The sequence below is a fragment of the Helianthus annuus genome, chromosome 13 (genome assembly GCF_002127325.2).
Source record: "Helianthus annuus cultivar XRQ/B chromosome 13, HanXRQr2.0-SUNRISE, whole genome shotgun sequence".
NCBI lineage: Eukaryota > Viridiplantae > Streptophyta > Magnoliopsida > Asterales > Asteraceae > Helianthus > Helianthus annuus.
In genome coordinates this window covers 125,245,363-125,257,671 of record NC_035445.2, presented here as the reverse complement: position 1 = coordinate 125,257,671, position 12,309 = coordinate 125,245,363, and the positions used below count along the sequence as shown (strand labels likewise).

The 12,309-nt window shown below is 29.8% G+C and overlaps 1 protein-coding gene across 1 annotated transcript; it reads left to right on the top strand.

Moving 5' to 3' along the window:
• Positions 1 to 3,317: 3,317 nt before the first annotated feature.
• LOC110901677 (uncharacterized protein At4g15970) lies at positions 3,318 to 10,848 on the top strand. Its single transcript, XM_022148484.1, has 4 exons — positions 3,318 to 3,572; positions 6,494 to 6,841; positions 8,006 to 8,490; positions 10,770 to 10,848. Exons 1-4 carry the CDS (start codon positions 3,318 to 3,320, stop codon positions 10,846 to 10,848), a joined length of 1,167 nt encoding a protein of 388 aa, XP_022004176.1.
• Positions 10,849 to 12,309: the final 1,461 nt, after the last annotated feature.

The window sequence follows — 12,309 nt, the reverse complement described above, 5'->3', positions numbered from 1 at the left end:
AGGGTAAAAGTGTAATTTGGTTGGTGCACCAACATTTTTCTTTAAGATTATATAAATATGCTTAAAGAATAAATAAGTTACAAATAGTTGTTTAAAAATTTTACATTTGTTTCATTCAGTAACTACCCTTTATGCTTAGAATTACAAAAAAAATAATATAAAAATGGGTGAACAAAACCCAGTTATTAAATAAATCATAAGGAAACCATGAGACAACTGAAAAGAGAAATCAGGAAGCAATTTTTATAAGTAAAACGGTAACGGAACTGATTCGAACCCACACCTTAATGCATGAACCACTAGACTCAATTATTTTAATAGACTTGAGTTTAATCAACATGAACTTGCTTCTTATACTTTCTTTTATATGCCATCTAACGATAATCCTAGCCTCCCAAATCAAAATCATAAGAATTCCTAAATCCTAGTTCCTGAGATTTGAACACACCTCTATTGCTAATCATGCATATCGTTAGAGAGTTATTAAACAGAGATCACAACGAATCAAAATCGGAAAAGATTACCCGCACGTGAACAGAATCGGTTGTGTTGGTCGATGGCCGGGGTTCCGACTCCGATGAGTTCCAATGCAATAATAGTAGGAGCGTAAGATGAAACTGATAGTGTTAGTGAGTGGTGAAAAAAAAGATGGTGTGCTTTGGTCTGAGATTTATACCATGTGATTAAAAAGATGGAACTTTATTATTGCCAGAAATCGGTTTATTCGATTTCATTAATTAGAGCCGGTACATGTTACGATAACGTGTGGTCAATGATTAAAAAAAATGGACAACGGAAGGTTTCGCATTAATTCGCCCGTTTGAATGACCGTCGGATATCGTGCGGGTCGTGGTGAAGGAAACAAGGAACCATTATTTGGTGATTAAAACGTTCGGTTTCAGTCGAAACCTATTTAGTTGTGGTTAAACACACTTAATCGAAATGAATGCGGTTGTTTGAAATTGAAACCACTCGCCGGAGGAAGTTGGAAATGTCCGGAGCAAAACTGGTCGGAGAGCGGTGAAACGTTGGCCAGAACAAAGGAGAGACATCTTTGTATTAATTTAAAATAAAAATTGCACATGGTCCTTAGACAATGAGATATCTACAACCAAATCTTGAACTTTAAATAATATCAAGTTAATATAAAACTTTTATAACTAACCCAAACCCATACATATGCTATAAACCCTTTTTTTTAATTATAAGTTTTATAAATCTAAAACTAACATTATATGAAATACAAGTATTCTTTTATCTTGCATACTTTTATAACTAAATAGAACATTGATGTGCTTAATTGGAATATTTTAAAATCTGGTATGAACACGGGTCGAATTACGGGTATGGATAATTGACGGATGTTACACGTTTTATGTGCTGTGTTCAACAAATCAGTGCGTCGACATCAAATAAAGAACCGGCTAACATCAACGAATCGAAACAGTCTAACAAACGCCGACGTTTATGAGGTATATAGTCTCTGACTTAAGATGTGATTTGAACGACTGTTGATGTCGATGACGAACACTCAAAATAAGGAGATGCAATCTAAATCAGGTATGAGATTTGTCTGTATTTTGAACAACCAGATGATGTACTTTTGTGGGATTCAAGATGATGATTTTTGTTATCTTCTTAGAACTCAAAACAGGTTAGTCAAATGTTGGTTCAAATTCAAGCATGCAAATTTAATATTTTGAAGAAATTTTATGTAATAAAAATCAGTTTTTTAGAGTCTTTAAAGAAATTTGTTTTCTTCTTCCCAAATGTATATGTTTTTATTCCCTTCAAATTCAAGCATGCAAAATTGTGTGTTGATCATAGAAGCAACAAATGATGTTAATCTTCAACCATGCCCTCTTCTTACCATCGAAGGGATTACATCCGGCCGACACAAAGTAATAATGTTACGTGGTTAACGAACTCAGGGCGACAACAATAACGAACAACGTCAATAGTGCCAGCGGCTGCGGTGGTTTGTGGCATGCTTCACGGCGGCCGGCCGGTTTCCCGCAAACTTTAAGGTGGCAGTAATGGGTTGCATAGTTAGGCGGCGGTTGCATAGCGGTTTTAGGGTGTGTAGCGTTCACGGCCACATTACACGGTTATCACACTTTAGATTTAGAATTTACGATTATATAATTAATTATATGAATATTTTTTTTAATACAAGCGAAACTGTTTCGGTAAACGTAGATTCTTCGCATACAACTGTTAGATAGCATTGTTATATGAAATATTTTACTATTAGTGTTCTTTAATTTATTAGTTCTTCGTATATATCCGTTTGGTAGCATTCTATGTTTTGTGTCTACATGTTTTGAGATTCACTTTGAATTTGATTATACATGGATGTAATAGATGGTATTTCTTTTAAAGTGTGATCACAAGTTTCTAGTGATTTTTTAATGTTACTATTTATATATTTGAACTTGAGAATAAAATAAATACCATGAAACCAGCAAACCTAGAGAAACCAGTGTTCAAGCCTTACCCAAAGCGGTGTTAGGTGTGGAGCGTTATCAGCAGCTTTACATAGTTTTCACAACATATGAAGGCACCTTTCGACCGTTTTACAATTAATTAATGTGTTCTGCTTTGACAGCTTTATGGTTAAATGTAAACTGTGCGAATTTCAAATAAATTCTGTTTTCAAATCTCATGTAGCGATACTAAAGATATTCATAATTAACATCGCGCCGCAACGCGCGGGTTGCTGTCAACTTGTTACTCTACAAAAGTTAAATAATTAATCTACTAGTGTAAAATCATGATTTTTTTTTAAATTGTAAGACTAAAATACGTAGTTAATAACAAGTTAATAACATGAGAAAAAATTTCAATAACATAAAAATAAAAATCTCTCCATTTCACACGTTAAAATCAATTTATATGTTAAAACTCATTTGTACCAGAACCTAACTCTATATTTTATACCTAATTAGTGATCCTTTTCATATCTACGTTATTTGATTATGTCTACCATGAACTTAGTTCATCTGATACCTAATGGGAATTTGATTATGTCTACCATGAACCTTGTTCATGTGATACCTCATGGGAACTTAGCACCTATAATGTGAGGGTTTAAGAAAGCCTTATTATAATAAGCTTTATGAAAGTTTTTTCTTTTTCATGTAAGTTAAATTAAGGTTTTCTGGGTAAAGTTTAGAAAACTTCACAGGTTTATAATTATAAGATGTGCGTTGATAACATTTTCTTTTAAAATGCTTTTGTAGAGGCTTTTTATAAGATCAATATTTGTTATAAGAACCAACATGAAAGAAGAAAACCATAAACCATATCGAGTTACGATGGATGTGGAGAGCAAAAACAACAACGATGCCGTCGGAGTTGCGAATGAAGAACTTCAGTCTTCGTCGTCACCACCCGAACCTGAATCGAACTTCGATCACTACCAGCAGATGCTCAAGCAAACACCGAAGATGGTGATCATCTTTGTCATGTTGGCACTTTCAATGTTGGTTATTTATCACTCTTCCATTGTCTTGCCATTTTATGGATACCACATGAGTCCTACCATCGCCAGCAATTACCATGCAAATTCAGTAAGCATATAAATTTATCAATTATATCTCTATAATTTGGTTAGAGTTAAATGTCATTTTAGTCCCTGTGGTTTGGGCCATTTTATCAGTTTAGTCCAAAGGTTTCATTTTTAACCTGTGGGTCCAAAAAGGTTTCACAACTGCCATTTTAGTCCACTGGGTTAACTTCATCCATTTTTTCTGTTAACGAGAAGGCCAATTCGGTCGTTTTATATGGCTGAATTGCCCTTTTAGTTAACAGAATTACATACAAAATGACCGAATTGGCCTTCTCGTTAACAGAAAAAATGGATGAAGTTAACCAAGTGGACTAAAATGGCAACTGTGAAACCTTTTTGGACCCACAAGTTAAAAATGAAACCTTTGGACTAAACTGTCAAAATGACCCAAACTACAGGGACTAAAATGGCATTTAACTCATTTGGTTATAAGTGTTATTTCTACGCAAAAAAAAAAAAAAAAAAAAAAAAAACACAAAAAAAAGAAGAAAAGAAAAAACAGTTATTTTTGAAAAAAAAAATAATAACAAGATAAATTATTCTTTTTTTCAATTTTAAAATACAAGAAATGGATGAAATTCATTTCAATCTTTTCTAACATTTTAAAAAAATATATATATATATATACACAATTTGTTTATTTATACAACCTATCTTTTCTAACATTTTAAAAATATATATATGCCCCATTTGTTTATTTATACAACCTATACATGTGTAAAAAACATACGCACATAACATAGATAGATAGTTTGTAAAAATTAAATTTTATAGATATGTGAACCATTGATTGCAAAAAATTAAACGATTTAGTTTATTATTTTTACTCCCGAAATAATTTAGCTTGATCGGTGCGAAACTTATGTAGTACTAAAGTAGTTATGATTGAATTGTATAGAAGAATTATTATTACACCACTCTTTTAAAGTATGCACAAATACACGTTTAATATAATTTGGATAAAAGTGAAAAAAACAATAGTCACACACGTCTTAATTTGTATACCAAAAACATTTTTCAGCATATATCATCACATATACGGTGAAGATACGGTAGAAAGAAAATTAATCTAAAAAGAATAATGAGAAATTAGAAGGAAACATGTGTCAGCGAGGTCGAAAAGAACAATCAAGTGGAAAAAATAATTATATCGTCCTTTTCTTGTTAAGTAACATGTTTCAATTTCATAGACCTTAAAAAATTATATTTGTATGTGACACTGTGAAAGGATTGGATTTGTAAACATTTTTGTAATAAATATATAATGGTAACTTTTTTACTTCTCATAAAATTTTTAATATGCGTATTTTTAAGTGTGTATTTATTTAAATTGTATTTTTATCACCCTTTCTAAAATGTTCATAATAATGTTTAAATGAGAACACTAAATATTACGAGAACCTTGAGAACACATGAAGAAATCATGAGAACTTAGTAAAAACTAACTCAAATTCAATTTTTTTTACACTTATTATTATTCGAATATAATGTTAGAAATTAAATTTACACATTTAAATTTATGTGAGTTCGTAAATAAAGAAAATTTACACATGTGTAAGTTTGTCATTTACACATATGTAAAAAAACTAATAAGAGTGGTTTTGAGAGAAGAAATAAACTATTTAATGTTGTAATTTTTTTTTGATTTTGTATTTTAATTACAACGATATTTGTATAAATTTCGAAATTTATCCTACACATATTGAAATTTATCCTACACATGTTGATCTTAAACTTTATCCTAGACACCTCGTAATTTATCTTACACTCTGAATTATTATTTTATAAATAGATATTTGAAAATAAGTTACAGTTTTAATTTAGTTAGCTATTAAAGAGGAAAACTACAAATTAATAATCTATGTAAAGTTACCAATATACCCCTACAAAAAAATTAAATACAAATATCAAAAGAAGCATTTTTATTGGTTGAAATTTCATCTTATAAATAATTTCTTGTCATTTGAACTCTATACTATATATAGGGGATCGATCATTAGAAATCTCATCTATTAAAATGATAATTTATTTAATAGATCTTTTAAACATATAGTAAAAAAACATTTTTAAAGAATAAGTAGGTGTTGTCACATTGACATTATTTAAAATTGTTTATTATAAGTAGAATTGTTACTAATAACTACTTATATATTTTAGATAAGTCAAAAGTAAATGATCTACAACTAAGTAAATAATAAAACATTTATTAGTATTAAGTTTTTAAGGAATTTTTCATTGTTTTGTATTAATTAATTAATTAATTAATTAATAATAGTGAATTGAAGAAGAGAATATCATGTGACATTAAATAGACTCTTTTATTAGTATTAGATATATATTGATAATTCATTGCTAATTACAGGTTTGTTCACCCACTTCATTGTTGTTACATAAATTTGTTATATTTATTCTTTTTTGAAATAAGAGTGTTTATAATATATATATATATATATATATATATATATATATATATATATACACACACACTACTATATAATACATTTAAGGAGGGTAGATTTGTAATTTACTCTCCATTTTAAGAAATCTAAGACAACTTTTGATGTGTAGGGTACAAGTGCTCTACGTAATAGTTCCTAATTTTCCACCATTCTCCTAATTAATACATTATTTAAGTATGTAATAATTTCTATAACATGATATTTATATTATGGTGTGTGTGTTGAAAGTGTTTGTGTAAGGTGTCAGGGTGTGGTGGGGGGGGGGTGTGCGTGAGGTGTGGGCGGCGTGTAGGTGTGTGAAAATACTCGAAAATAATCCGAATCACACCGAGTTAAGCTTGAGCTAGCTCAAGCTATTCTTATAGACTTCCTGGTAAAGGCTCGTAAAGTTTAAAGAGTCTTATCAAGCATGTGGTATATTATACTTTGAATCTTTACTTACAAGAATATCTATGTTGGTCAGTTGAGCAGGATACTAAAAGATGCAGCAATGAGCAATAATACAGTTATTATTACATCTTTGAACGATGCATGGGCTGAACCACAATCTATGTTTGATCTTCTTCTAAAGAGCTTTCGAATTGGGAATCAAACCGAAAGATTTTTGAAACACTTGGTCGTTGTAAATGTGGACCAAAATGCATATGCCCGTTGTTTGAAGCTACATCCACATTGCTACCATCTTAACACCAATGGATCAGACTTTTCAGGGCAGGCTGATTTTATGACAGCTGATTATTTGAAAATTGTGTGGAGAAAAATTGATTTTCTAGGCAAGGTTCTTAATCTAGGATATAGTTTCGTGTTCACGGTATTCCTTTTCCTTTACATTTGTTTTTGATTTAGATTATGGGTGAGTAGAAAAACCAGATAACTAAACCACAACTTAAATAATTAAAAGAAACCAAACCACTAGTTTTATGGCTCTATTATGATTATATGTGTCAATACAACCAAACTTTATATATACACACACGTTAGCATATCTATGTCTAAAATGCTACATTATATTTTTTATACATAACATATTAGTTTTCGTGTATTCTCCTTTATAAATTAATAGGATTGAAACATTTTGTTTTAACTCAAAATATAATTGGATTTATCAAACAATATTATCTTAATCCTCCACCTTCAAAATCAAAGTTAAACTATTCATCGTTCTTAATAATCAGATTTTTTTTTTTTATAACCGAATCAATTATATATATATTGTTGTTGAGCAATGATAAATAGTAACTTTAAATTTATAATAATATATAGTTTTTTTTAATATTTTATTATTTTAATATTATACTACTTTATTATTATATTTACTTTTAACATATTTTTTTTTCTAACGATATTTTCTTTTATCATTTACTTTTTATTTTTCATAATTCTTTTTTCTGTTTTTCAGAAGATATTGTCTTAATCAAATTTAATATTTCTATAATAACTTTCGTACCCTAATTTTGCTTATTTTTTCCCTGGACATTCTGATATAAGTATTATTAAAAACGAAGTTGTATTCATAATTGAGTATTTATTTTGTATCATTTTTTACCATACGATGATAAACTATACCGATTCTGCTGATTTGGCTTTTGAAACAACATTTTGTATTTCAAACAACGTTTGTTTAACATTATCATTTGCTCTGTTTCACCGCAACGCGCGACGTAAATAAAACCTAGTTAGCTATGAAAATCTAAACACAAAAGTGTAACTTATGGCTTTGGTTTTATTTTATAACTGGACTTGACCAAACCATGCTCACCCTTAAATTGTAAGTATCACTAGGTTGACATTCTAAGTCCAAATCTAAATTTCAAATTAAATCAACTAAGAAAGCTATATTATTATCTTGAAGTATTTTAGATGCCTATGTTTAATTTTGTAGTGAAACAATGAACAAACTAGTGTTAAGTACAGAAAGAAAATTTCTAACCCTTTTAACTATAACAATAATAAATCTGTTCTCTTATATATCCAGGATGCAGATATAATGTGGTTCAGAGATCCATTTTCGCAATTTGATAATGCTGATTTCCAAACTGCTTGTGATAACTTCAATGGAAACCCATTTGACTGGAGAAACCTACCAAATACTGGTTTTAGTTATGTGAAATCAAACGAGAAAACAATTCAACTTTACAAGTATTGGTACAAGTCAAGGATGAATTACCCAGGCCTACATGATCAAGATGTTTTCAACAGGATCAAGTTCCATCCTTTCGTACTAAATATAGGATTAAGAATTCGGTTCCTCGATACTGCTTACTTTGGTGGATTTTGTGAACCAAGCCAAGATCTCAACAAGGTGTGCACAATGCATGCAAATTGTTGTGTTGGTTTAGAAAATAAAGTTCATGATCTTGGAATAATGCTCGATGACTGGCGAAAATATATAAAATCTTTAGTGAATCAAACAACAACAGGCCAGTATAAAGGGTCCTGGACAGTTCCTCAACTTTGCAGGTAATTTACTATCCTTTGGCTTATATTATCCAAAAAAAAAAACATTACAACTAATAAATATTTATAAAGCATGACCGGGACCATTCATAATGTTGTTCATGCCTTTCCTTTTAAACTCACCCAACCTGCATATTGGTTTAGTAGTTCATTGGTTATCCATCTTATTAACATTATTTCTTTTACTTCTACAACATGTCACATACTATCTCACTAAACATGTCTAACTAGTAGAATTCTTCCATGCTTCACGACGGAAGTTCAATCGATGTCGTTTTGCTTCTTTAAGTTATTGGCACTCGCTATCATAATTGAAAGAAAAAACTATGTCTAGAGTATTTTTAGATCAAAAGAATACAAAAGAAACAAATAAATAAAAAAACACATTCTTATTAATTAATATAAAAACTTTCCTAATAAAATTTATCAAGATTTAAATAGAGAAAATAAGGTAACTATTTAAAATTACATTAATATAAAGAATACAAATTTAATAAATCAAAATTAATTTATATTCTAAGTACATCACTTAACTTTGATAAATATGATTGGTGGATCAAAAAAGGGTTTTTTCAACACAAAAAAGATGGATGACAAAAATGTAATTAGTATGCTATAGTTGCCCAATTAATATACTATTCATAAGGAGTTTCAACAATTGTTATATTATAGAATAGAATAGAATGTAAAGACACTGTACTCGCATCTTCAAACCTTTCATGTTTTATTGTCCTTTCGTAACCTTAACACAAAGAAAGTAATCACATCAATTCTAGTACTTCATATGCCTCCACCATAACCATGGGAGAGGATCATGAGAAAACTAACAAACTACTAAAATAAGCTTAAAACACATCACCATTTTTTTTACCATTTTTTAACTAAAAATCACTATTTTTAATGTATAAAAAAGCTTAAAAAAAAATTAGTGCTGCACATGTATATTATATGTATATGTTTCATATGCAATTTAGCTTTGGCTTTTAGGTTTGGAGGGGGGGGGGGAGGGGCGGTTTAGGTTTTTCGGGGTGGAGGGTTAGGTTTTTGAAGGGCGGCGGTGTGAGGGTAGGTTAGGCGATTTAGGTTTTTTCGTAGTAATGCACATGTGTAATATTTATTTTTCTAATTTTTTTATATACCAAAAATAGTGAAATTTAATCAAAAAAACTGAAAAAAAATACTATACGTTTTTTCAAGTTTGTTACATAAAGTTTCCTATGTTTTCCACTCAAGTGAGTTTTCTCTCAATAATTGCCCTATATATATATATATATATATATATATATATATATATATATATATATATATATATATATATATATGATCAAGATCAAGGGAAAACCACTTCGAGTTGTGATAATTTAGAGAACTCGGCCTTCCCGTGCGAGTTTTGCCCCCATTTTTACACCAATATATTAAAATGTTTAGAAAGACTACCGTAAAAAAATAAAAAAAATCGAAGTGCTATTTTTCGACTCCTTAAACAGCTGTAAAAATGTGATGACATAAGCGTGACATCACTTTTCATAAGCATGATATCAGTTTTTACAGCATTTACGGCTGTCGTAAATGAAAAAAAACACTTTTTTTTTTCAGAAAATTTGATATTTGTAGGATATTTGGTAAGTTTTTTTTTTTTTTTTTTTTTGAATAAACCTTTCGTAAGGCCGAGTTTTCTAAGTTCTCATAACTCGTATAATACCCTAACACTATATATATATATATATATTGGATGGTTCAAATGAGAAGAAAAAAGTTTGTAAGAATAAAAAGAAAAAGTTTTAAACCAATAGAAATGCTCCATTTTACTTCATTTAATATGTGTATTTAATGTTATTAATAAGGGCAATAAGTAAATTTCTAATTGTAATTAATTAGCTAACTAATTAAACTTGTAACTCAGTTTTAAATATACTTTTTTAAGATAAAATATTTTAGGGTGAAAGACAATTTTCGATATGTGTAGAATAAATTTTAGTATATGTGTAGGATAAATTCTTAAATTTGTATGATAAATTTAGATATGCATAGGATAAATTTCGGTAAGTGTAAGATACATGTAGGATAAATTTTTAAATGTGTAGGATAAAATGTTTTTTAATTTATTAATTAGGGATAACATAATTAATGGGAGAAGTTATAAACTATTTAATGTTTTACTATTATGCCTTTTCTTTTTTATCTTTTCACATAAAATTTCTTCTTAAATGAAACTTCACCTATATATATATATCCATTAAGTGATAATAACTTTGTATGTTCAAATGTTTGATTGTTACCAGGGGTTCTTTACGTCGTCCTCGTCCTCGTCCTCATCCTCATGCACCAAAGAAGAAAGTTGGTCAAGGAAGCAAGAGTTAATCGCCTTATACAATGCTAAACGTTAGCTTGCACAACTCCTTAAGAAGTTGGGTTAATGAATCCAAAATGTTAGAGCTTGTTTTATATCTCAGAAATTAAATAGAATGAGGTACAATTCTATTATTAACTAAAATAAAGGAGCATTTCTTGAGACTTTAAATTAATTTTAGGAATTGTAATATTTCGTTTTTGATTATCAGTTTGTTCCTGTATATTCATTATAGTAAAGTTTCATTTAATTTTTATCCTATTTTCAATATTTATTTATTTTTCTATAAAATATTTTATTCGTTATTCAATTTTTATTAATCACACGCGTTTATTAACTTTTCAAAACATTAACTCCGCACGACCGCACCTATGTTTTCTTTTCAACATTACGATATAAGTATTATTGGAAATGGATAACGTGCCGTTTTCATACCACACTGAACCGAAACCAACGATGAATGGTAATTTATTATTTGAAGCATTTATTTTCATTATACAACTCTGTACTTGTATTCACTTTTATTGTTTTTGCTTTCGATAAGCTGACACCATATTGCTACCGTACCGTAGCTAACAAAATTGGTACCTGTATTCATTTTAATGGTTTTTGGTTTCGATAATTTTTCATTTATAGAACTTGTCTACGACGATAAATGAATATCTATACAAGTTCTGTGATGATTTGAACCAATCAATACCATTCGAACAATATCAATGTAAACACATGTTGCTTTTTATATTGAGTGCAATCGTCTCGGTACTATAACGAATCAAATCAATGCCAACCCAATGCTCACGGTAGTGTACCGCCGCAACACGCGGTCAAATAACCTAGTTTCAATTAAATACCAATACAAATATATATTTTCTTCATTTGTGCAAATTTAGTGCAATACCGTTTACAAAACAATTTATAATGATAACAACATGCTTAACAAAGGTAAACTTCTTCAAACGAGTATCAAAATTTTAAATCACAGTTTTAGCTTAATTATAAGATCGAGTGAATCAAAATGTTAAAGTTTGGTTGATATAACATTTTTGACAAGATTTCCTTAAAACCGCGTTCAGCCGCTCATCAAACTGCTCCAATGCTAAAACGTTTGGAATAGTAGTAGCTGGACTTACATGCATGAAGGTTTATGTAAAATTTGATGGAAAATGTTTGTATGTAAAATTTGATGGAAAATGTTTGTTGTGATTGTCTTAGTTAGTGTTTGGTATGCAGGAATAAGAGGCAGAATGGAATAAATTATTACGAGGGAATGGAATAATATGTGTTTGGTTGATCAAAGCAATGGAATCATCCTTTACATAGGGTATTTCATTCTCACAAATTCATCCCATCCACACCGCTTGTTTTTTTTCATTCCATTCCATCTCTGCCCTTCATCACCAACACCTCCCACCACTAGCACCGACTGCCACTACCACCATCACCCGGCGCTACCGCCCTACGTTGTCGACAAC

Bases quoted from the DNA above. Each gene is read 5' to 3' on its own strand.
- LOC110901677 (XM_022148484.1), top strand. From the start codon at position 3,318: ATGGATGTGGAGAGCAAAAACAACAACGATGCCGTCGGAGTTGCGAAT. The intron at 6,842-8,005 runs GTATTCCTTTTC...TTATATATCCAG, and splicing joins GATATAGTTTCGTGTTCACG to GATGCAGATATAATGTGGTT. The intron at 8,491-10,769 runs GTAATTTACTAT...GATTGTTACCAG, and splicing joins ACAGTTCCTCAACTTTGCAG to GGGTTCTTTACGTCGTCCTC.